The sequence below is a fragment of the Fusarium vanettenii genome (genome assembly GCF_000151355.1).
Source record: "Fusarium vanettenii 77-13-4 chromosome 9 genomic scaffold NECHAsca_27_chr9_1_0, whole genome shotgun sequence".
NCBI classification, from domain to species: domain Eukaryota; kingdom Fungi; phylum Ascomycota; class Sordariomycetes; order Hypocreales; family Nectriaceae; genus Fusarium; species Fusarium vanettenii.
Genome location: NW_003315858.1, coordinates 311,585 through 334,598, shown reverse-complemented (window position 1 = coordinate 334,598; position 23,014 = coordinate 311,585). Strand labels below are relative to the sequence as shown.

At 50.6% G+C, this 23,014-nt stretch overlaps 11 protein-coding genes across 11 annotated transcripts; 9 read left to right on the top strand and 2 right to left on the bottom strand.

Moving 5' to 3' along the window:
- Positions 1-27: 27 nt before the first annotated feature.
- On the bottom strand, positions 28-1,906 carry NECHADRAFT_95971 (uncharacterized protein; the record flags this gene model as incomplete). Its single annotated transcript, XM_003043692.1, has 5 exons — positions 28-603; positions 660-800; positions 869-1,380; positions 1,437-1,680; positions 1,811-1,906. 5 exons carry the CDS (start codon positions 1,904-1,906, stop codon positions 28-30), a joined length of 1,569 nt encoding a protein of 522 aa, XP_003043738.1.
- A 593-nt stretch (positions 1,907-2,499) lies between these two features.
- NECHADRAFT_84435 (uncharacterized protein) lies at positions 2,500-3,795 on the top strand (the record flags this gene model as incomplete). The annotated part of the gene is made up of 1 exon (XM_003043821.1): positions 2,500-3,795. The coding sequence occupies one exon, from the start codon at positions 2,500-2,502 to the stop codon at positions 3,793-3,795; it is 1,296 nt and encodes a 431-aa protein (XP_003043867.1).
- A 1,083-nt stretch (positions 3,796-4,878) lies between these two features.
- Positions 4,879-7,095, top strand: NECHADRAFT_48202 (uncharacterized protein; the record flags this gene model as incomplete). Its single annotated transcript, XM_003043820.1, has 1 exon — positions 4,879-7,095. The coding sequence occupies one exon, from the start codon at positions 4,879-4,881 to the stop codon at positions 7,093-7,095; it is 2,217 nt and encodes a 738-aa protein (XP_003043866.1).
- A 190-nt stretch (positions 7,096-7,285) lies between these two features.
- NECHADRAFT_84433 (uncharacterized protein) lies at positions 7,286-8,827 on the bottom strand (the record flags this gene model as incomplete). Its single annotated transcript, XM_003043691.1, has 5 exons — positions 7,286-7,598; positions 7,649-7,986; positions 8,047-8,195; positions 8,314-8,595; positions 8,650-8,827. The coding sequence occupies 5 exons, from the start codon at positions 8,825-8,827 to the stop codon at positions 7,286-7,288; spliced, it is 1,260 nt and encodes a 419-aa protein (XP_003043737.1).
- Positions 8,828-10,012: 1,185 nt separating this feature from the next.
- Positions 10,013-11,792, top strand: NECHADRAFT_95968 (uncharacterized protein; the record flags this gene model as incomplete). The annotated part of the gene is made up of 8 exons (XM_003043819.1): positions 10,013-10,068; positions 10,183-10,265; positions 10,330-11,091; positions 11,123-11,167; positions 11,201-11,302; positions 11,335-11,347; positions 11,385-11,745; positions 11,778-11,792. The coding sequence occupies 8 exons, from the start codon at positions 10,013-10,015 to the stop codon at positions 11,790-11,792; spliced, it is 1,437 nt and encodes a 478-aa protein (XP_003043865.1).
- A 756-nt stretch (positions 11,793-12,548) lies between these two features.
- On the top strand, positions 12,549-13,109 carry NECHADRAFT_48313 (uncharacterized protein; the record flags this gene model as incomplete). The annotated part of the gene is made up of 1 exon (XM_003043818.1): positions 12,549-13,109. One exon carries the CDS (start codon positions 12,549-12,551, stop codon positions 13,107-13,109), a length of 561 nt encoding a protein of 186 aa, XP_003043864.1.
- Positions 13,110-13,594: 485 nt separating this feature from the next.
- Positions 13,595-14,394, top strand: NECHADRAFT_95966 (uncharacterized protein; the record flags this gene model as incomplete). Its single annotated transcript, XM_003043817.1, has 2 exons — positions 13,595-14,327; positions 14,357-14,394. 2 exons carry the CDS (start codon positions 13,595-13,597, stop codon positions 14,392-14,394), a joined length of 771 nt encoding a protein of 256 aa, XP_003043863.1.
- A 606-nt stretch (positions 14,395-15,000) lies between these two features.
- NECHADRAFT_84430 (uncharacterized protein) lies at positions 15,001-15,381 on the top strand (the record flags this gene model as incomplete). Its single annotated transcript, XM_003043816.1, has 1 exon — positions 15,001-15,381. The coding sequence occupies one exon, from the start codon at positions 15,001-15,003 to the stop codon at positions 15,379-15,381; it is 381 nt and encodes a 126-aa protein (XP_003043862.1).
- Positions 15,382-17,339: 1,958 nt separating this feature from the next.
- Positions 17,340-18,041, top strand: NECHADRAFT_48165 (uncharacterized protein; the record flags this gene model as incomplete). The annotated part of the gene is made up of 1 exon (XM_003043815.1): positions 17,340-18,041. The coding sequence occupies one exon, from the start codon at positions 17,340-17,342 to the stop codon at positions 18,039-18,041; it is 702 nt and encodes a 233-aa protein (XP_003043861.1).
- A 1,183-nt stretch (positions 18,042-19,224) lies between these two features.
- Positions 19,225-20,009, top strand: NECHADRAFT_84428 (uncharacterized protein; the record flags this gene model as incomplete). The annotated part of the gene is made up of 3 exons (XM_003043814.1): positions 19,225-19,420; positions 19,466-19,537; positions 19,585-20,009. The coding sequence occupies 3 exons, from the start codon at positions 19,225-19,227 to the stop codon at positions 20,007-20,009; spliced, it is 693 nt and encodes a 230-aa protein (XP_003043860.1).
- Positions 20,010-20,763: 754 nt separating this feature from the next.
- NECHADRAFT_48020 (uncharacterized protein) lies at positions 20,764-22,712 on the top strand (the record flags this gene model as incomplete). Its single annotated transcript, XM_003043813.1, has 2 exons — positions 20,764-22,150; positions 22,201-22,712. 2 exons carry the CDS (start codon positions 20,764-20,766, stop codon positions 22,710-22,712), a joined length of 1,899 nt encoding a protein of 632 aa, XP_003043859.1.
- Positions 22,713-23,014: the final 302 nt, after the last annotated feature.

Below are 23,014 nucleotides of genomic sequence, written 5' to 3'. Positions count from 1 at the left end.
TCACGCTGAAGACACGGCGCCAGTTGATTACCTTGATGTCCTCGCCCAGATCATTTGCTTGCCCTTGTACAAGATAAGGCCAAGAGCCCAAACGACGATAATGACGAGGGCTTGCTGGGGCGCAAAGAGAGCTCCCCTCACAATGACGAACCCGCTCACGAGAACAAACAGGACAGGGTTGAACGAGTACGTCTTGTAAGGACGGTGAAGCTTTGGCTCGCGGTACCGGAGGATGATGGCGCCAAGAACCGTGAGGAAGAAGAAGGAAAACTCGGCGAGACCGTTGAGAGTCAGGAGGGCGCGGAAGTCGCCAAACAGGATGTACATGGTTCCGAGAAGGGCCGAAAGAATGACAGCGTTGATGGGCGCATCGGAAGTCTTGCCCTGGCTGTCTCGGGAGCGGTTGTTGGTGTTTGAGTCGACAGTGAAGCCAACTCGGCCAACAATGGTAAAGTAGTCAGGGATCCAGCCTTTCTTGGCTGCAGCAACCGTCATGCGGCTGGCGACGAATGAGTTGCCGAGGAGAGAGCCAGCGATAACCAGGCAAACGAGGATGGCCATCAAGATGCCAAAGCCACGGCCCAAGAGCAATGTGATAGCAGTCTACACAGAAGAATATCAATCAAACTGTTCAAGCAGATATCAAGATTTCAACTTACCACTGCCACGCTGTCAGTGGTGGAAACAACCTTCCAGGGCAGAAGAATGTAGTATCCAGCGTTGGCGAAAAAGAAGCAAACAATGGCGGTGGGAATCGACGTGTTGATAGCCAGAGGCAGCTGCTTGGCAGGCTGTGACAGCTCAGAGGTGACATAGATGGCCTGCATGCGTCAGCAGGAAACTCCATGCAAGTGATTAGACAACTCACCTTGTCCCAGCCAGAATAAGCCCAGAGAGCAGCATACAGGGCAGCCGAGTAGTGGCCAAAAATTTCCCATTGGCTCAGCTGCGTCCAATCAGTCTCGGTGCCATCGGGGTTCAGCGTCTTGCGCCAAGAAAACCAAGACTGGCTGAACCACTCCTCTCCACCAATCTCTCGGTTGGGCTGCGCGAGATGGATACCAATGACAGCCATGGCAGCGACAACAACAACTAGAATGCTAAAGAACTTGGTGACGACAAAAAAGTTGTTGAGACGCGTGCTGGCCTTGGTGCTAATTGAGTTGGCAACACTCATGCCGACAAGGACCATGATGGATAGCAGCTTGTGCTCAACCGTGCCGGAGGCATCAGTGACACCAGCAGCCGAGAAGGCGCTCTCAGCAAAGGCGATGCTAAGAATGGCGAGGGTCGCCGGCATAATAGCAACAATCCAGGTCCATGCTGCCAGGAAACCAAACACTGGACCAAAGATGTGCTGAAGGTAAGGCTGAACACCACCTGGTATGTAGTTAGCACCAAAACAAATCTCATCCACTCATGTCTCAGCTTCAAACCTTCTCCAGGAATGGCGGTGCCGAGCTCGGCAAAAGTCGTGGCTCCAGTCCAAGCAAGACCACCGCCGACGAGCCAGATCATAAGAGCGATGCCCGGGGATGGAACATTGGTGTCAATTGACCCGGGCGACGTAAAGACGCCACTGCCGATGACGATGCTCACGACAATGCCAAAGGCCTCGACGGCTCCGAGATTCCGCGTGAATGACCCCTGCGCCTGCGCGTGTCGATCATCGGGCGGGTACTCGGCGGACCCCTCGCGACTCTCATCGCGGTCCTCGGCCAGCAGAGGCTGGTGGTCTCTAATATCGTCGACCTGGTGAGAAGGCATCTTTGCGCCACGTTGCGTCAAATGAGTGAAAGGCTTTGTTGACACGCGAGATCAGCAAATCGTGGGAATAAGGAGGTCTGTTGGTTCTGGTCTTGAGACGGCGGCGCAAAATGCGGACGCCAGATTGCGTGACCCCCATAGCGGGTAATCATCGGAGCTTACGTCAGAAAGCGCCACAGGGGGAGGCAAAGCAATGATCTTTTTGCTAAGAGTAGTCTCAAACTGCGACGATACCAGCCACAGTTGTTGGTTGTGTCTTTTTGGTGAATTAGATTATCTCGCGATGGCTTCCTCCTTTTGAAGTCGAAGCTTGGCCTGCATATGTCACCCTCTTTTAATTCGCCATCGAGACCCCCGTTTGTGGGAATGCGCCCATCACTGAAACGGTAACATTTCCCCTTTGCAATTTAAAGCCCCCCGTTGTTTGGACCCATCTGGCACACTCTCACTCGTCGCCTTTTCGTATTCACAGTGCAGGGACTCGCTTCTGTCATTCTGCCCACTGATCCCTGGTTCTGAAACGTTTTGACGAAACTATCCCAGACGGGTTTGATAGTCCACCAATTGACTGATGGAACTTGTGTAAACTCCCGTCGGATGTTTTATCGTGATAGGGGAATATAAAGAAGACTATGGTCCCGGTGAAGTGGTTGGTCGATTAAGCACCTTGAATTCACTTCCATTCTTTACCTTATTTTTAACCTTCTTTTTTAAAACTGCCGTTCGTTCAAAATGGGTTTCATCAACCGAAAGACTGCCGCTCTCGGCCTTCTCGCTGTGGGCAGCCATGCTGCTCCTCAGGCCGCTACCCCAACTGCTGATGCCCAGGCGGCACCCGCGACTTACACGGCGAACCCAAACGTTGGCCCTGGTGGCAGCAGCTTCAAGGATTCCGCTCACTTCCGAGTTTATGGTGGAAACGCCAACGAAGTCAGCCAGGCTATTGACATGCTGGAGGGAGCGTACGACTGCTTTGTTGGAACCCTCAAGTGGCGTTCTCCCGGTCTGTCCTTCAATGATGTGGAGGGCACTGGAGAGCACTACAAGACCAACATTTACTCTGTTGGTACTCTCGAGAACGCCGCTGGTGTGATGCACTCCGACTACGAGACTGGGCTGGCCTGGCTCGAAGTTGTTAACGAGTATCTGGCTGTTCCTGGCGTCACTGTTCACGAATATGGCCACGGCCTTCACTACCACCAGCGCACCTGGGTTGATCAGGGCCGAACTGGTGCTTGGTGGGAGACCCTCGCCAACTGGGTTGCTGATACCTACAAGACCTCCGACATCTGCGCAGATGCTCGATCCAACCACAACCAGGAGACTTCTGCCACTGAGATTGAGCTTAACAAGGTCCTCGGTGACTCTCACCAGGTCATTGTCGATGGATCTGTCGATACCGGCAACTACTACCAAGCCTGGCCCTTCTTCACCTACCTCACCAACAACCCGGATGACTTTGCCGGCCTCGGCCAGGACACTCTGCGACAGCTTATGGTCCAGTACCAGGAGGGCAGCAACGAGACTCCTCTCCACACCCTCGCCCGCGTTTCCCAGAACGCCACCGTCGGCGACATTGTCGGTCGCTACTGGGCCCGCATGGCCTACGTCGACATCGGCCACCCCTCTGCTCAGGAGGTCTTCTTCGCCCAGCGCGAGACCATCAACTTTGCCAACGTCGAGGCTTCCGGAAACGGCTACAAGCCCAAGGCTGACCGCCAGCCCCGATACATGGGCGCCAACATCATTCCCCTGGCCGTCTCTGGCAGCGAGGTTCAGGTCAAGGTGACCTCTGATGCCGAGTTTGTCGCCACTGTTGTTGTCTACCGTGAGGGCGGTGAATCATCCTACGTTACCCTCACCAACGGTGCTGCTACTGTTCCCGTCAAGACTGGTGAGCAGGTCAGTGTTGTTGTGGCTAATGCTCCTGCTGAGCCTATTCTGTACGATGGCTTCAACCTGAGCGACGAGGTCTCCAAGGGTCTGGACTACACCCTCGAGGTTACCGGCGCCACCGTTCAGGCTTAGGCATAACCCTAACTATTGTGCGGCTTTGCATTCTTGTACATAGAAAATTCCATAGATAGTCAAGGTATATATAGAAAATATGGCAATCTAAATATTAGATCCTATAGCTGTTCCAATGTGGATGAATACCCCGAAGAGTCCACGGAGTAATGAGAAGATTGTTATGAGCCTCTGGTAAGAAGAAAAAAAATTGCGGGAGATTTAATCGCAAATGATGGAATGCTGTACTGGGTTTTCTTCTTCGAAGAGAGTGAGTTCAAGATTATCTGTTGTGTATGCACCTGATCATCTATTTGTTCATGTTGGCTAGAACTATACAAGCTCCTAGAATAAAGTATAGACAAAGCTAGCAACCGATGCCCTTCAAGCATCAGCTAATAGAGGGCTCTTTGGTTTCATTTATGACTCACCACGATCGAGAGTTAATTCTATGGGCAGCCACGGTACTATCAGGTATACTCTCTCCACCATTCTCTAGAAGAGCATCAGCTTCATTCTCAATCTGATGATAGTCTACTGCCTTTGCAGCATAGCAGATAGGGATTGTCTGAGAGTAGGGCTATCACTGGGGATGACTTATATTGCGTTGTGTGTTTTTCCGAGGCCTGACCTACCACATGGGCAAAGAAATGAGTAAGACGCTAGAGTATTTAAAGAACTACCTAAATCTTTATAAACTTAATTAATTAATTTATAAAGAAAATTATAAAATAATATAATAATTAAGAGATTTTTTATATACTTTTATTATAATTTATTAATTATATTTAGAGGAGAATTAAGTAATATATTTATCCTCGTGTCTTGTTTTTTCCTTGACCCAAGTGCTACCTACAAGGCCCAATACGACAATAGCCGCCATTGCAAAAGGATCACCGAGCGGCAAGGCGATCTCGTAGATTGGTGGGAAAGCCGGCTAATTTGGAGGCCCCCCCACAAAGCCGTACGACGGTCTGAATGGTTTCCAATAATAGAAGATGATGGGCAGCCCGGGAGTGATGGGCTGCTTATTAACAATAGTCGCTGCCAACAAATATCTCGCCTCAGAATATTTCCCCTTCAAATCCCCCCAACACCACCGCCATGACTATATGCTCTCTATGTCTCCCAGCCTTGGTGGTCCCAACACCGCTACCGACACTACAAAGGTCTGGCGTTGGCTCCCTCCATCCTTGTGCTATACCATTTGTTCGCATCCACGGCGATGACGATGATGCACCCGCTATTGACCAAGTTGGGTTACTCCATCATTCCAGCCTTGATTCACTCTCCCTTTCAGCAGAGAACTGCCCGCTTTGCAGAGTCATCTTGCAAAAGATTGAAAAGTTCATCCAAGATTTTAAACAGATGGAGCAGAGTGCCTACGATAGAGCCTGGTGGATTGATCACCTAGGCCATGCTCTTCCGACTAAGTGGACCCTCAGGTTGGTCCAACGTGTTGATGGGGCGGATGGCTTCGTGGTCGTTGCAAGTAGCAAGAACGAGAAGTACCTCTACATGATTGACGTTTTTGGGTTCTGCGTCGAATCAGAAGAGTCAATGTATTCGATTTCGAATTTATCGGACCGCAGAACATCGGTTACTGGACGAGTTCGCGGGGCTCGAGTTGATCCCAATGCTGGGTCTGGGAGAACCCTGGACGTGGTTGCTGGCTGGATACACAACTGTGCGTCTAGCCACGACGGCTGTCGCCCCCCTCAAAATTCACCTCCCTCCCGACTTCTTGATCTGGACGCATTTGATGATCCAAGCAAAATACGTCTGTGGGAGACGAAAGGCACGACGAGATCCGATTCCTATGTGACCCTTAGTCACTGTTGGGGAGTTGACACCTCACATCGTGGGAAAACTACACATGCAACACTCCCTAGTCACCTGAACACTATCTTCGTACGGGAACTCCCTCAGACTTTCCAAGATGCAATCAACGTCACACGCCATCTTGGCATACGCTTCCTCTGGATCGATTCCCTCTGCATTTGCCAAGACGATCCTGATGACTGGGCCAGAGAGGCTGCTGCTATGCAGCGAGTCTATGCCGGAGCATTCTTAACCATCTCCGCGGACGGCGCGCCAGGGTCTGTTCATGGGTTCCTCCAAAGGGGGGCACGAAGGCATGTGCCCATAACGTTGAAAGTTACTCCTGACAACACCGGCTCAGCCACTGTAACAACACCGAAAGAAACCAACGTACCAGCGTATGTCTTTGAGACCCCCGCCTGGAAAACATTCAAGAAGCGAGTTTTACTCGCGTTGATGGGTCAGCCTCTATCATCCCGGGCCTGGGCTATGCAAGAACGCCTCCTTTCCCATCGCGTGTTGCATTTTACGAGTGAGCAACTCTTTTTTGAATGCAACTGCCACTTTCTATCTGAAGATGGCATCGCAATTTTGGGCCGTTGGAATTCTTTAGATCCGGGGTATGATAAAACATTAGATATATCTCACCTATCCAGGGTTCCCGCCATTCACCATATGTGGGGCTTGATATTGGAGGAGTTTACTACACGACAACTCACGGTCAAGACCGATTGGTTCCCAGCTCTTTCAGGGTTAGCGGCTGAAATCAAGAGCAAGTTGAGCGCTGATGCGGCGTGGAACAGGGCACTGGATAACCCTCAGGATGTCGAATACGTCGCAGGCCTGTGGAGCGACACATTGGTCAAAGGGTTGGGCTGGGCAGCTTTTAATCGAATGCAAGAAGGCATCGCTTTTCCAGATGAGCGACCTCTGCCAGGAGACAAAGGATACATTGCTCCAACGTGGAGCCCGGCTTCATTCGACAGGCGTTCAGTTCACAACACCGCTGGCGACTGGACTGACATTGCAGTTGTTACTGGCTACAGCGTGACACCCAAGACTGTTCAAAACCCACTTGGCGAAGTGGTGGATGGTTGGATCAGCCTGCAAGCTCCCTTGGTGAGATTGGAGCAATGTGAGCCGCCAGACACTTATGAGGATGTCCGGAGTGGCTGGACGCAGTTTATCAGGCTACGCACGCCCCATAGTGACCGACATGGGTCCGCTGTGGATTTCGATGGGCTTGGACGCCACACCGCTGAGACACGCTCCTGGGTTGAGGAGAATGAGATATTTGCATTATTTCTATCCGAGTCCAGGTGTAAAGATGATAGATCTTACAGGGCGCTGGTAGTCACGCCTGTCAGCCCAGAGAAACGAGTAAGGGCTGAGCGGAAGGAGTTTCGTAGGATCGGATGCATTTATTTCGATTCAGATGATGTGGATAACAAAGAGATAATTCATGATCTGCAGAGGGTTGAAGAGATAGTCTTAGTCTAGCATTAGGATTAATTGATCTAAGAGTAATCACACCTTTAAATCACAGTAGGAATGAAGCGAGTCTAATAATATATTCAAATCCTCCATTCATTCTAGTTGTATCAATCGAGACGAGTCCTTCTATCTCAAATCGTAAAGCCGCAAACATGTTTATCCAAGACAAACATAATCACTCCAAAGGGAGAACAAATCAAGACCAGTCCCCGTCGTCGACAATCTTTTCCCCACGCTCGGCAAGGTCCAATAGCTCACTGACAGTCCAAAGCTTGAATACATGACCAGGAGGCGTGTTTGTGTTCTCGAATGGAGTCCCACCAACAATGTAATTCGCGCACTTGCCGTACATTTCATATGCGTACTGCTCGGCATCATGATGGGACACCCATTTATCGACCTGCTTGAGAATCAAAGAAGGGTCTTTGGCGGCAGCGTCCCAGTCGGTGTTGTGAAAGTTCTCCCTGTTTTTGAAGCCCATCTTCTGGGCGCAAGTCACTCTCTCGAATCTGCGGGCAGTTAGATAGATAAACCCTCACGCGTGTTCTCCATCACTCACCTAAGTTTGTTCTGGACTCTGAGAGCCAGAGGAGCATTACTCTTTCCACTCAGCTGAAGAAGAGCCGCGAGAGAAAAGGCATCTTCAAGAGCCATGGTTGCACCGCTTGCAGAAGTGGGGAGAAAGGTGTGAGCCGAGTCTCCGATCTGAACGACTCTGGCCTTTGGGGAAACCCATTTCTCTTTTGGGTTACGCCACATGAGCTTAAAGTCCACGACACCATCCTCTGGGGTGAGGGTGATGAGGTCTTTGAACCATGGTGCCCATCCCTCAATGTAAGGGAGTGCCTTCTCAGGGTCGGTGGGCTTGGCCCAGTCTTCTTCAGCACCTCCATCATCCTATAATTATTAGCTGCTGGACTTCCGACCTTGAATCATGAGAGAGTGTGGGCTCTATACCTTGTGCGTAAGCATCCATATGATTTCGTTGTTTGTCTTTCCCAGAACCATGTGGGCGTCAGGGCCAAAGTATAGGCGAGACTCGCAGTCAATGTCTTTCCAGACTTGAGCAACCAAAGGACTCGAGAGCTTGTTCGAGTGGGTAAGTGCTTCGAAACAAGGCAAAACCTGAACTGATGGGCTGTTCCGTGGTTCTATTTATGAGCCGCCATGATCGAGAGCCAATCCCATCAGCAGCCACAATTATGTCGGCAGTGAGGTCTTCACCATCCTCGAGATGGACACCAGCGTGGTCGTCCGTCTCGAAATAGTCAACTGCCTTGGCAGCGTGGCGGATGGGAATGCCGAGGTGTAGAGTGTACTGATGGAGTAGTGAATGGAAGAGGGATCGACACATGCCCAGGCCTTCACCTAGCTTCCCTATGAAGCCACCGTCGAATTTGTACGCATGGTACTCCCTGGGGAATGGTGATTCGTAGCACGCGTCAAGGAAGCCTTGCCAATTCTTCATGGTGTTCAAAACCGAATCACCAATTCCAATGATGTCGCCTTTCAGAAGCTTAGTACATCATATTAAGAAGGTAGAAGAAAGGGTGGCCGTACCGTAGTCTTCGAAATTAGGCCGGCGGTCAATAACACGAACATCATGACCCTTTCGGTATCCTTCGATTGCCATGCCGAGACCTGCAATGCCGCCACCCACAATTAGGATGGACAGTCCGGATGAAGGATACCTCTGGATTGGCTCCACATTGTTGAACGTGTTTGGCACAGTTACCATGGCGTCGACTAAGGCCTGAAAACGTCGGGAGAAGTTGTTGCTCTAGCAATTGGTAGAAAAGGAATCCGAATGGACAAATCAGGGATATTTATAGCTGTAGTTCACGTGTATGTATAACCGAGTATGACATTTACTTCCACGGAAGTTCGGGGAGGTTGTGATCCCGTATAATCGGAGGCCGTGGATACGGCCCAGGCTCATGCGGCCCAGGGACGGGATTGCTCAATAGTCCGGCGGCATTTAGATAATGATCTGCATTACCCGTGAAGTTTAAAGGTTATGGCTGAGTTCAAAATGATTCTAGAAGACCATTTTCTAGCTTAACTTGACAGTCAACTAAGAAACACCGGTGACACAAAACGGGAGGTAGCTACCACTGATCTCCCACGGAGATGCTATTAGTTGATCCAAGCACCAGCATCGCGGGCAGTTTCAAGCAGACTACGCACTTTCACAGTAGATGCTCAAGTCATTAATAAGCGGGAGAAGGGGCTGGGTTAGAGAGAGTCATCTTCTCGATGCACACCCTGGTAATATTATAACCCAGGTTTCGAAGCTGGCCCACCGATCTGCGACCTTCAGGATGGGACATTAGTACCATGAGCGTGTAGAACCTGACGTGGCGGTGTCGAAGCAGCTCTTTCCGAGACTTCGCAGCCCCCATCTTTTCAGGTTGTTGGAAAACGAAAGAGCACGGCATCTCTCGACGGACTTTTGGTACACGTTAACTCAGTGCAGGTCTCCCTTGTGCGACATCTGCTAAGAATAGATTCTGGATAGCGTGTCGTAGACTGATGAAAACAGTATAACTTCTTCTGTGTATTTTAATCCATTCCCATCTTCTGCTATGCCTACCCGGGAGCTTACGTTCATTCCTGAATATACCATCTATATCTCTCACACCAAGTCATCCACCCCCTATAGAGCATCATTGACCCCCCACGGTCCCATTCAGAACCTCGGAATCTCCTCCGCATCCGCACGCTGCCCGGAGCACCCCCGACGATACCATGCCGGAGTTCCTCGGTCAAGCCCGGGCCGGTGACTCAGTTTCTCCGTGCCCTATTGTCAAAAGTGGATCCGGAGGGCGCGACATGTGGCCACTTGTGTCCGGGCGGAGAAAAAAGCCGCCAACCTCCGCCATCTTCCGCCCTCCTCCGCAGACTCATTCCTACCCTCTCAGACATGGATTCTGCGAAGCGGAAGCGTGCCGCCAAGGCTTGTAATTATTGTAGGAAGAGGTAGGTTACACGAGAGTGACAGTGGGCGGATATTCTGCCAGACATGACATGTTTGCTGCTCTTCGCTGCCTTTTTCGTGATGGACTGTGCTGATGATTGACTTTTCACCGCTAGAAAGAGAAAATGTGATGGCCGGCAGCCGGTTTGTTCTCTCTGTGAAGAGGCAAACAACTCTGAATGCGAATATCGCGATGAGAGTGAGAGCAACAAGTATGCGCATCCGAATCTGTATACACCAATCACCAGGTTTGCTGACTGCAGCTGCCAGACGAATCGCCGTTGAGGTGGACCGAGTCGACGAAATCTTTAGTCGGCTCGAGACCCTCGAATCTACCTTTCGCCATGCGATAGCAGTACGGAGGGACAGGAGTCCTGTCTCTACTCCCCATACCTTACCACGCCATGGAGAAGCCATCAGTCCTGAAAATGCAGCTGCCTCAGTCCCTTCGACGGCCGACAGACCAGGAACCGCATCGCTATCTCACTTTGCCAACAATAATGTCTTCAACACCACCATGGACATACCCTTATCTCATTCTTCCACCACAGGAAACCTCCTTCGCTCAGCACCCGCCAAAGCTTTACTGGGTCACTATCCTGCTGACCTGTTCCTTCATATTGAACTTCGTCGACCTATCCCCGATGATCTGCAACTCATCCCTGTTCCGACCAACCAGATAAACTTGCCCACGTTACAGCCAGATGAGACGGATATCCTGGTACGGAACTTCTTTCGGCTAGTGCATCATTTTCATCCTATTCTTGACCAAAGGGCATTTCACGACTTGTACAACCGGACAATTGATGATGGCTTACGACCTGATCTCGCTTCAGCTCTTGTCTTAGTTGTTTTGGCTCTTGGAGCTGTCGCAGCTGCAACACCAAACCTTTCAGAACCTTCTTGGCATCCTGGTATCCAGTATTTCACTCCTGCCGTCCGACTTCTCTTGGCCGAGTCTCTGTGCTCGTTTGGTGGTAATCCCATCCTGCCACAGGCGCTATACCTGGCGGCTCTTTACTATAGTTATATATCCAGGCCTCTTCTTGCCTGGAGGTTGGTCCATATGGCATCTACAGATGTGCAACATTATTGGATCCGGTGAGTCCAACGATTGAGTTGCATTGATCACAGCTAACTCCTGGTCAGCTCTGAAAAGTTGCTACGAGACGGCCAAGGCGGATCACAAGATCAGTCCATCCTCAGAGTCTTTTGGGCAATTCTTGTTCTTGAATGGTGCGTACTTGCTGATAAGTGCTATGCATGAGATACTGACTCCCCGTAGCGACATTCTCGCCGAGCATCATCTTCCTCGAAGCGGCATCGAAAAGATTGTCGATAAGCTGCCCTATCCCTGGTCTGACGGTCCATCCGAGCCTTACATGCACCGTTGGCTCGCCGATCTCTCATCACGCCGTCTACTCAACCGCATTCACTATGTGCTTTATGCCGGTGCTGAGCCAGGTACAGGAGGTGATGGGGCTGCTGAACACTCGGCAGATGAAAGCCTCCCAAATCTGGCGAACGAGTTGAACCACCAACTGGGCGGCTGGTATCATCTCCTCCCTCATAGCATACGGCCGAACTTGGACAATCCTCCATCTGGAGCAGACGATACCATGGTCACAATACGCTATCACACGACGGGGGATATCATTTTTAGGCCCTTCCTATATCAGGTTTGCGCATTGGCACCCGATGCATCTCCTAGTGCGACTTTGCTTGAAAATGCTGAAAGGTGTTTATTCCATTGCCGAGGGTATTTGAATGCTGTGGAACATGCTGTCCGCGCACCTACAGCTTCACTAGAGAACTTGCTACATGGGCGAGTAAAACCTATTTTTGAAGCGAAGTCCTAATGCTAACAGGAATATTAGAACAATGGCAGTTGTCTTGCTGCTATCATTCGCCGCCTTTTCCAAACTCGAACCCCTAAGAGTCCCAGATTTGAACCGACTGCAAGACAAGGGGATACGGATCTGTGAGAGATGGGCATTTCCGGGGTCGAGTATTGAGCAGATGGTGGTCATCTTGCGCGCGTTGAGAGCTAAATGTATTGATACGGGGTGAAGATGGCAATCATACAGTAACTACTATAGTCGTATCTTTCGTAAAAATACCCTTGATAACGATTCTCTTGAACATTGGTCCGACGTTGCCATTAAGTGTCGATCTCGCAGGTGGACACTCTCCCGTGTTTGCCATTTGACATTAGGGCGCACGCTAAAATACGCCTTGATCTCGACAATCGGGAATGCCGTGGAACCTTCGAGGTTTTGCCGATAACAGTTCTTGGGGAAAGTTTTACAATGAGATTCATTTAGAATTAGCTTTTAAATATCAAGGGATGTCAGAGGAGACTGACATAACAAATTTCTTGCGTGAACCCTCTGAGCATCACACGACACCCTCACCTCTTCAACACGTAACATCGTGCTTACTTTCGCCAACATATTACGTTAAAATCAAAACCATCGATCCAATGGCGGTAAAAGAATCACAGCCCATCGCAGCAACCAACAAGCCCGTCACTATCCGCCCGGCAAGCGTCAAGGATGCTGGTCGCGTCGCAGAACTTGGGGCCCACGTTTTCACAATCACGTTTGGTCATTCAGTGGAGCCACACGAACTGGAGGCTTTCCTCGAAGAGTCCTACACTCCATCAGCTATCACAAAGGATATAAATGACCATGACAAGGATGTTATAGTCGCGACCGATGCGAATAATGACATCTTGGGCTTTGCGTACCTCACGCGGGGGACAACTGAACCTTGCGTCCAACATGTTGAAAAGACGGTTGAACTTCAGCGCATATATGTCCACCCCTTGGCACATGGTAAAGGAGTCGGACGTGCTTTGGAAAGGGCCACTGAGACCATGGCACGAGAGCAAGGCTTCAAGAACATTTGGCTTGGAGTTTGGGAAGAGAACCCGAGGGCGATCAAGGCATACGAAAAATGGGGATACACTCAAGTGGGGGATCATGACTTTGTTATTGGAACGGTGGTTCAAACAGATAATATCATGCTTAAAGCTTTGTGAGGATTATTTCAGGTGGCGTTCGTGCAATTAGAAAGCCTTATTTGATTAGTATACCAGCGTTCTGAAATCTATAGACCAACCTTCGGACAAGTTCTCCGTGGATCACTGGCGACTTCGGAGCCGTTTTCCGGGACCGAAATGTGCAAACAAGCTTCCAAGTGACTATGTCCAACGTCGGAGCCGGGGGCGTAAACCACGGGCTTCCGATAGCGCGACTACTGACCAATGTCGCTCTCTCGATTCGCTCTAGGCTCTGCTTAGAATGACCGAGTCGTTGATTTGCCGCGCCGAGAACCTCGCATACCGGCCCGGTCTGTCGTCATATGGCGGCGGTCCGCCTATCCCGCCGCTGGCTTTAAGAGGTGCGCTTCACCTTGCAATTAATGTACCCCAAATTGGTGCCTGTCACTCTGTCTAACTTTACTCTCGCCCATAATACCTTCTTTCTATCTTTATTTCATCACAATCCTTGTGCATCCTCCACCATGTACATCCGAGCTGCCCACGCAGAGACTGATCTCCGCGTTCTTCGACGCCTCATTCACGAGAACCCTCTGGGCTTGCTCACAACAGGCATCAAATCCCCCACATACCCCTTCCTCCAAAGCAGTCATATCCCCTTCATCCTCGACGTCCAAGATGAATCAAGCGAAACCGAACTTGGCCGATTGAGAGGCCATCTCGCCCGACAAAACCCCCAGAGCAAAGCCATGATGGAAGCTTGCACCTCCAACCCTGGCGCCAACAACTTTCTCGAAGATGAGGTTCTCGTCATTTTCACCAGACCAGCTCATCATTATGTCACGCCTAAATTTTACAAGGAGACAAAGCCTGCAACTGGAAAAGTAGTGCCTACTTGGAACTATGCCGCTGCGCAAGCTTATGGAAAGGCGCGCATCTACTTTGAGAACAACGACGAGACGTCTTCATTCCTCGGAAAGGCTATTTCGGACTTGAGTCACCATGCTGAGACGAATCAGATGGGATACACTGGCGGGGATAGACCCTCAGAGTGGAAGGTCACAGACGCGCCCGAGAAGTTCGTCGACTTGCTGAAGAGGAACATTATCGGCATCGAAATTGAAGTCACTCGACTAGAGGGCAAGTTCAAGATGAGCCAGGAGATGGGCAAAGGGGATAGGGAAGGAGTTATCAACGGGTTTGAGAGCTTGCAGTCAGAGAGGGGAGATGATATTGCCAGGGTGGTCAAGGAGCGTGGTGAAATCAAAGATCGCCTGGCTCAGAAGTGAATTGGTTGAGTTTCGTCAGCAGTCGTTTAGAATGATGATCCCAAGTTCAAGAAGAGTTTTCACACATGATAGAGTCTTTTGCATTTTCCAGATTACCTATCTCAGCGCATACGGACGACAAAACCTGTCATCTCGAGATAGATTCATGATGCCCCTTAGGTAAGGGTTAGATATGTAGTTAGAAGAGACTCTATGCGAACTGTGTTTAATCTTAGACCTCTTTCTATCAATCTTAGGTTTATATTTCATAAGATTGTCCAATACTCATGAGGATTTTCTGAGATAGTCAATCCGGCGGGGTGGCCACGGACCCAAGCTCATGTGCCAACTGTCCGCTCTCCAGAACAAGAACAGGGTGCGAATATACATAGTCTCTGTGTGTATCGACCTGGCTGCAGGAAAATCCCGGTAAAATACACATCCACCAAGACGGAACGGCATGCATAACTGCTTGACTCGAGATGGGCCATCTCGGCCCGCTGATCGTCTCGGCCCGGCGGGCTCTCAGCCAAGATAAAAGCCCAAGGAGTCATCTCGATGTTCTATTGCAGACTTTCATTTCAGTCACTACAGTCATCTCGAAAGAGTCATGCTCTTACCTTTAATACAAAACTCAAATCTACGTCTTTGAAACCGCAGTCATGAAGACAATCTGTCCCAGCCGCGCCCCTCGCACCATCGGCCCGTACGTTCACGCCGTCGTCCACGGGGACTTTGTCTTTACCACGGCCTGCATCCCTCTCGACCCAGAAACAAACAAACTTATCGAAGGAGATGCTGAAGCTCAGCTTCGGCGCATCTTTGAGAACCTCAAGATCATCCTTCAAGAATCTGGCACCACGCTCAACCACATCATCAAACAGAACGTCTACCTCACCAACTTCGACGATTTTGAGGCTTTTAATAAGGTTTCGGCTGAATACCTTGGGGAGCATAGGCCGGCGAGGGCGACGATGAAGGTTTTGGAATTGCCAAAGGGGGCCAGGATGGGGTTGGATGTTGTGGCTGCTCTGCCTCGCTGAGTTCTAGACCGAATCAAGAGCAATGACGAAGCAGCTGTCTTGTTGTGCAGTGTCACTTCCGATATGGCTTGAATGCAGCATTGTCAACAGTTGCTTGTTTGCTGCCGTGTCTGACTCTTTGTGTTTACCTTTGATGAGAAGAGTCATAAACTCTATCTATCGGCGCAGTTGTCCCATCAAGGACCAGACTTCCCCTATAACAAAGAACACGACATCATCATAGCATCATATCCCAATCACCACAGTGACCTCTTTTTAGTCTTTCTGCTGCCTACAGTAGAAGACGAGTCATAAACTCACTGACCGGCGGCGAGCGGGTTCTGTATGTAGGCGTTCACTGTGGATGACATCGCACACGGTTTCACATCATCTTGGAAGTGAGTCACACGTTAAAGTCGGTCATTTTGTTGCCGACCCAAGCATAAAGGAGGCCGCACCTTACTCTTTTGCAGTCTCGCTCTTGTTGCTACTGCCGTCGTCGTTGTTCATCCCACTTCCCTCGCCATGGAGAACATGGACATAGAGGACGCGACCCCATACTTGCAACTCTTGAACCCAAAGCCAAAGGGTGAATTTCACCTATTTCCTCAACTCCCGACCGACATTCGGTGCATGATTTGGGAACAAGCACTTTGCCATGAGCGTCTTCTCTTTGTCGATCTTATCGACCGTGGAACCAACATTGCCGAATACAAGCCTTGGCCGTACCGTGCCGACTGGATCAGACCAATTCCCGACTACGTTATCCTTGCATTACAGCGCTCAACCATCAGCAAACTATTCCATGTCAATGCGGAATCCCGGTCCTGCGCATCCCGATTCTATCGGGTCCAGCTTCCTTGCACCTACCTTTTCGGAGACCATGTGGAAGAGAATGGTACTCTGTACTTAAACCCCGAACTAGATACCTTGGTGATTTCGGGCGTTAAGCATTTCGTCAACTTTGCCCAGAAAATCTGGGTCCACGACCCGAGGCGTGTAGGGCTTCTCAATATGGCGCTTCTCAATATGGCTATGGCAGAAGAAAGATTTTGGCCCCTGTATAGCCCTGGGAGCAATGACGACCTGCGTGAGGTTTTATCCCGGCTTCGGCGCGTCTGGTTCACGTTCACGCAGGACAGAAGCGCCAGGTTTCGACGTACGCGCTTTCGCGGCAGTACCGACGACACTATCTCGAGACTCAAACCACATTTCTCCCCACCCATCATGCCCGCAACCCCTGTTTTCAATCGGCAACCGGATCCTAGACCGATTCAAGCAGAGCTTAGACAAGTTTACACCAGCATAGATGACCCCCGGGTTTGGTTTCATCGCTGGCTTCGCTTTGTTGCCGCATTGGGCGTGCAATCAGATATTGAATACCGATTCATGGTTACATACGGGGATAAAAGAGGGCAAATCTGTAACCGAGCCGACGCCGAGAGATACATTCAAGAGGAGTATGAGCAGTGGAAGGAACGATTACGTGTTCCCCGGAAGAAAGTGTGGCAACCTGCATGGCTTTCACTCAGCATCGACGTGACTTGCCAAGATGTAGACCAGATACCTCGACCAGTCATGGGGTTTTGGCTCTTCCCCGTGGAGTGTCTTGGGACTTTGCCTCCAATCGGGGACCCCATGGTTCCCTACAAAGGCCCCTGGATCTATGACGGGGTAAACGCAGGGGGTCAACGAGTCCGACGCTATCAATCAAGAGCCGACTTGTCTGAGTATTGGCCTGAGCTGTGTCTATCGTATCTTCCATAGGTAGCCTGTAGGCGAAGTTACGATCGGAAATGCAAAGTCGGTTCACTTCCAACCTCGACAACTGAGTGCGTCACGTGATTGGAAAACTCGACCCATTTCTCATTTTGCCCCATTTCAATGTGCGACTCATACGATGTTGAACCTTGATTCAGACCAGGTCTCCAACAACTTTGCTCTCCATGATGATGCGCTTGCCTATATAAACCACAAACATGGAGGAACTTCCTACTAAGCCCTCTGGCATCTTGATGCAAAAGGACTTCATCACACCAGAACACGAAGCCAAACTTGTCAACCTCTTCCAGCACGAGCTGGACTGGCCTGCACGCTCAGGGCGCCTATCACTACACTGGGGGTATACCTTTAGCTACAAGACATTTGGGATCGATGAGGATATACCTTTTAAGCCGTTCCCGGACTGGCTTGTTCCTCTACTTCCCACCACAGAAGGTCGCTCGCCTGATCAGGTCTGCCTCCAACATTACGCACCTGGCACTGGGATACCACCTCATGTCGACACTCACGGTGCATTCGATCAACTGTATGCGCTTTCCCTAGGATCACCGTTATTCATGCAGTTTCTCGACAAGGAAACGGGCGAAAAAACAGAAGTGGATTTGCTACCACGGAGCATGATGCAGATGAGCGGGGATTCGAGACTTCACTGGACACACGGTATCAAGTCTCGCAAGACTGATATCCTACCAGATGGGACAGTGAGACCAAGGAAGGATCGTTGGAGTCTTACATATCGCTGGTTACGCGAGGGTGGAGAGTGCGAATGTGGGAATGAGAAGCTATGCGATACGGCACAGAGACGAAAGGGTGTTGAGAGGGAATATCGGTGGAAGCAATATGAGGAAGATGTAAAGAAGAATGAAAAGACGACGGGTCATATAGGGCTGGCGAGTTGATCTTGGGGCCTCTCCGTTGGCTCAGGGTCGATGGTTCAGTGTTTTGGTTCACTATGGGTTCTTTTTCAAGTTGAAGCATAGCCCGACGGGATGGTTCCTGCAAAAGTCATGCTGAGGATCACATTTGAAGACGAACTGAGAAGATTATCACATGGTTCAAAGGGCACAGTTAAGACAGACCAAGAAGATAAAGAACCAAATGGGTTCTGTCGAGACAACAATATCAATCAAAACAGGATGATAGGGTAGACGACGCCGACATGACACGCAGGGACCGTTGTGTGAGCCCGAGGCAGGTGATGCACAGCCCACAGAAGGCCCTTGGCAGTAGAACCAACAGCAGGCATACCTCGAGTAAACGTCTGGACGATCTGTGGGAGGTCGACATGGGCTTTCGATCCTGGAATACCAACCTAGCCGATGACGGCAGACTGCCACAATCCAGACTCTCCAATAAGGATATCCCAAATGATAAACTGCATATTGACCTCTTCAGCGTCTCCAAAGCCAAGACTACACGATGCACACAACCCCAAAAGTCCGACGAATAAAACGTGGAGTGAAAACAATCCACGCTTCGGTAAACTCGCTTGGCAGACCAGGATGTGTCTCTCGCAATTAAGAATAACCCAAATGGGAATACACGAGACTCACAAGCGAAAAGAAAGCTCGTTATTTTTCGCATGGTACCACTGCGTGGTCGAGAAAACGCCAAAGCGTCCTCGTTGGCTGATGATGATCCGATTTCCACTCTGATGATCAGATAAGATCAGTGCTCCTCTCCAGGAAACCTCTACCCCCACCCACAAGCTGAACGCGGGCCTCTTTTCAATCTCTCACTTCTTACTCGTAGGTAGCGTTCAGCTGCAGTCTAGACAACGCGACAAACAGGTTCGCTGGTTCCACTCGCTTCTCGGTTGCACGGCACGAACCCCATTGTATTGTGTAGTTCTTTTTATTCCTGGTCACATCATTCCTGTGCGCACATCCTTGTGTGAGTGGGAGAGTGTGTGTGTGCCCCATTACGATCTTCCCCTCTGGGAATGCTGGCAAGAGTATATCAGCAGAGACGTTCGCCTTGGCTTCTGTTACATTTTTCCAGAGGTGTTATTCACTTGAGGTTTAGTCTATTCTAGCTCATCTTCAAATCAGTGGTCTTTTGTTTACAATCAACCTCTTCAACATGGCTCCCACGCTAACCTCCATCCTGACCCTTGGGTTCTTGGCAGCCGCACCCGCATTTGCGCAGACTTTTAGTGACGGAATGGGCCCCGCTGCTTTTATGTGGCCGAACGATAGAGAGTGGAAGGCTGATGGGGACCGAAAGGCCCCTTGTGGTTCTACTGCCGCTGTTGGAAAGAGGACCAAGTTCCCTCTTGGTAAGTCGTCTTGTCTTAGTGGTGTACAGGACTAACACATCGTAGAGGAAGGTCACCTTGCTTTTGTTGCTCAGCATACCTTTTACGACACCAAGATCAGCATCTCCTTTGAGGATGGTATGTCCCCTTACACCCCTACCTAACCATGTCCTAACTCCATCCAGACCCCAAGTCCGATGACGACTTCACGGCCCTCGTCCAAGACAGCTCCATTGCCTTCCTCGAACCCGGCCACACATGCTTCAACATCCCCGACCCCAAGGGCAAGAAGGTCGGCGACAAGGCCACAATACAGTTCCAGTACCAAGCCACCTGGAACACGGCCAAGAATGAGACGTTCTACGCCTGCGCCGACATCATCTACGCCGAGGCCGACGAGGTCAGCTCTCGCGTGCCCTGCTTCAACGTCACTGTTCCCGGCCGTCGAGATAACATCCCCGCTGCAGAGTCTGAGAGCGCCTGCACCACGGCCTCTGCTGCGCCGGCTGCTACCTCTGCTGATGACGAGAACCTCGGTGGAAAGAATGGTCTACCTGGTACTGCTGCTGCTGCCCTTGTTGTCGCTGCTGCCGCTCTGTTTGCTCTCTAAATATCGATTCTCGATATATAATAAGGGATGGGGTATTTGGCTTACCCGGAGGGGTGTTGGGGACCCTTTTGTATATAGTACCTATAGATTTTAAACTTGCATCATAGACTCACATCGTATTAAGGTTTCATGTCATGGTTATCTGCTCAGCTTGAGCCGGCGCTTTTACCGTAGTGGCCGACGGTGGACGTTGGAACAGGGGGGTGTGGTGTTTGTCGGCCTTGCGCCGTAGCGGCCGATAGCCCCAGTCTTGACTCATGCTAAGTGACTCCCCTGGTCAGGAACCAGCTTGGGATTCTAAGTTGACTGCGACTAGAACGGACTCGAAGCTCACGACGAGCAGATCCTTGGCGGCTACCTGAGTGGATCTTTGGACCACCGGATGATCTAGCCGTCCTCGTCGACACTTGGTTTCACTCACTCGCACTTTGGATAACAGCCAGGGTTCCCCGCCTCAGGACCAGGGCGTACCCGGCCCAAGGCACATAACTACATCGTGGGAACTAAGCTATGGGCTCAGTAGAAGCCAATTTACCCAAGCAGGTCAGGTCTCCGAGGCTAGGCTCAAATACCCTTAGACTCAAGGTCGATAAGCTCTTTGACGGCTGGGTCAACGCAGCACTAGGTACAGCCCGAGTGATGGCCATATCATCGCAAGCGAGGAGGAAGCCTAGCGGCTACCATAAAAGCACTGGCATTCCCACGTCAAGACCATGAACTGATCACAAGTTTTCAAAGGCTCTTTGTAACAATGATGTCTCGGCTTTCAGCACTGTTGGTAGCGTTGGCTGCTACTGCTCGCGGCACTCTTGTATTAACTGGAACTTCAGTCCAAGTCGACAGTGTGCCTTACTTCATCTCTCCGTTCTCGCAGGGCCAGGCCTGCAATCCCGTCAATCTTAAGCAGGACCCGACGCTTGCAGACTTTATACCTGTGACGTTTGTTGCACAAACACCCTTGGAGAGTAGTTTGCATGACCTGTTTGCAACCTGGAGCTCCCGAGATGATGTGTGGCAACCAGGGTTTCTCGAAGCTATCCTTGTTGGAGATTTCAATGCGTCAGACAGCTCGCAGGAGAGTTACCTGAATATCTCATCCACTATATTACCTCTACAGCGCCCTGGCATTCCATCAGGGCCATACTTCCTTCACACAGCAACAGGAACTTTGCATCAAGCATTCCGCCTATACGAAGACTTTGCGGGAGCATTCACGCAGTCTCTTCTTCAGCGCCCAGACGGGAGATTCCAGGCGCTTTCAGCTCAGATACCGGCTTCAGCTTCAATTACTATTGGCGTCCCTTCTCGACTGTACTTCATGCCCAGCAAAGAGAAGCCTCTAGCAGGCGTGCGAGTCGGAGTCAAGGACATCTTTGCTCTCGCCGGCGCCAAGAGGTCCAATGGCAACCGGGCATGGTACGGTCTATATCCACCAGCCAACCAGACGGCTACAGCAATCCAGAACCTGATCGATGCTGGCGCTATCATCGTGGGCTTACAGAAGTTGTCGCAGTTTGCAAATGGCGAGGCAGCAACAGCAGATTGGGTCGACTACCATGCACCATTCAACCCTCGAGGCGATGGTTACCAGGACACGTCTTCATCATCTGCCGGCGCAGGTGCGTCCATTGCTTCTTATGAGTGGCTTGATCTTGCCATTGGGAGTGATACTGGCGGCTCAATTCGTGGCCCTGCTGGGGTCCAGGGCCTTTTTGGTAACCGTCCAACACGTGGACTTGTGAATCTCGACAACGTCATGCCTCTGAGCCCGGTGTTGGACACTGCTGGATTCCTGGCGCGAGACCCAGAGATCTGGGATGCTGCTAATGCGGCACTGTACGGAGACAACTACACCTCATATGCGGACAGAACGTTCAGGTACCCCAAGACCTTGTACGCGTTGGACTTGCCTACCAAGAACGATCCTGCGGCACAGATACAGCGGAAATTCGTTTCCGATTTGGCACTGTTCTTGAATACCTCGGTCACGACTTTGGACTTGGAAAAGGAATGGGCCACTTCCGGTCCTCTGCCGATGAAGGACGAGAAACTAACCGAGTTCTTCAACTACACGTACGCCGCCCTCATTGCCAAAGATCAGACTAAGCTTGTTCGTGATCCGTTCTACAAGGACTACGCTGGTAGGCACCCACCAGACCGCAATGCTTGCCCTCTGCTAACGCCTTACTAGCTGCTCATGACGGGCGTCGTCCATTTGTTAACCCCGTCCCTCTCGCACGATGGACCTGGGCTGACTCGCAACCGGACTCTATTTACGACGAGGCGGTGCACAACAAGACGGTCTTTATGAACTGGTTCAACAAAAGGATTCTCCCTGCGCATCATCTGACCTGCTCCTCTGGATTCCTCATTCACATAGACAGCAGTGGAGGCTTCAGCAGCCGCAATCAATACCTCAGCCTGCCTGGACTACCATTCGGGTTCTCGAATGCGGGCATCTCCATCTTTTCCGAAGCCCCCGACAGTGTTTTTCCCCTCGGTCAGATTCCGGTCTTTAGCTCCATCACAAACCATACCGAATACCTTCCGGTGACGATTGACGTGATTGCTGCGCGAGGATGTGACGGGTTGATTGCAAGACTGGCAAAGGACCTTGTTGCAGCGGGAGTTCTCAATGCCCCCAGCACTGGCTCAGGACTTGATGGCGGAACCATACTGCTGAGGAGAGATTATCGGTACTGATATTGGTCGTGTTTGTAGCTCTCGCGGTAGATTATTTCTCCACGACTTGTTACAACTACTTCAGAAACGTACCGAGGTAGCTTGAATACTGAGCAGCTGCATTAATGGAGGAAGAGGTGCTGTTTGAATATAGCTTCAAGAGTATTTCCCGGAGAGTCTCGCCTGATTCACATACTGATTTGCCTAACCATCGCAAGTTACACTTCTACCATTAGGCTTCTGTAGAACCATGTAAATTTCCACATGTTGTGCCGTGTAGGGGAACAAAAGCCAGCTAAGGAGATGAGTCTTTATTTAGAATT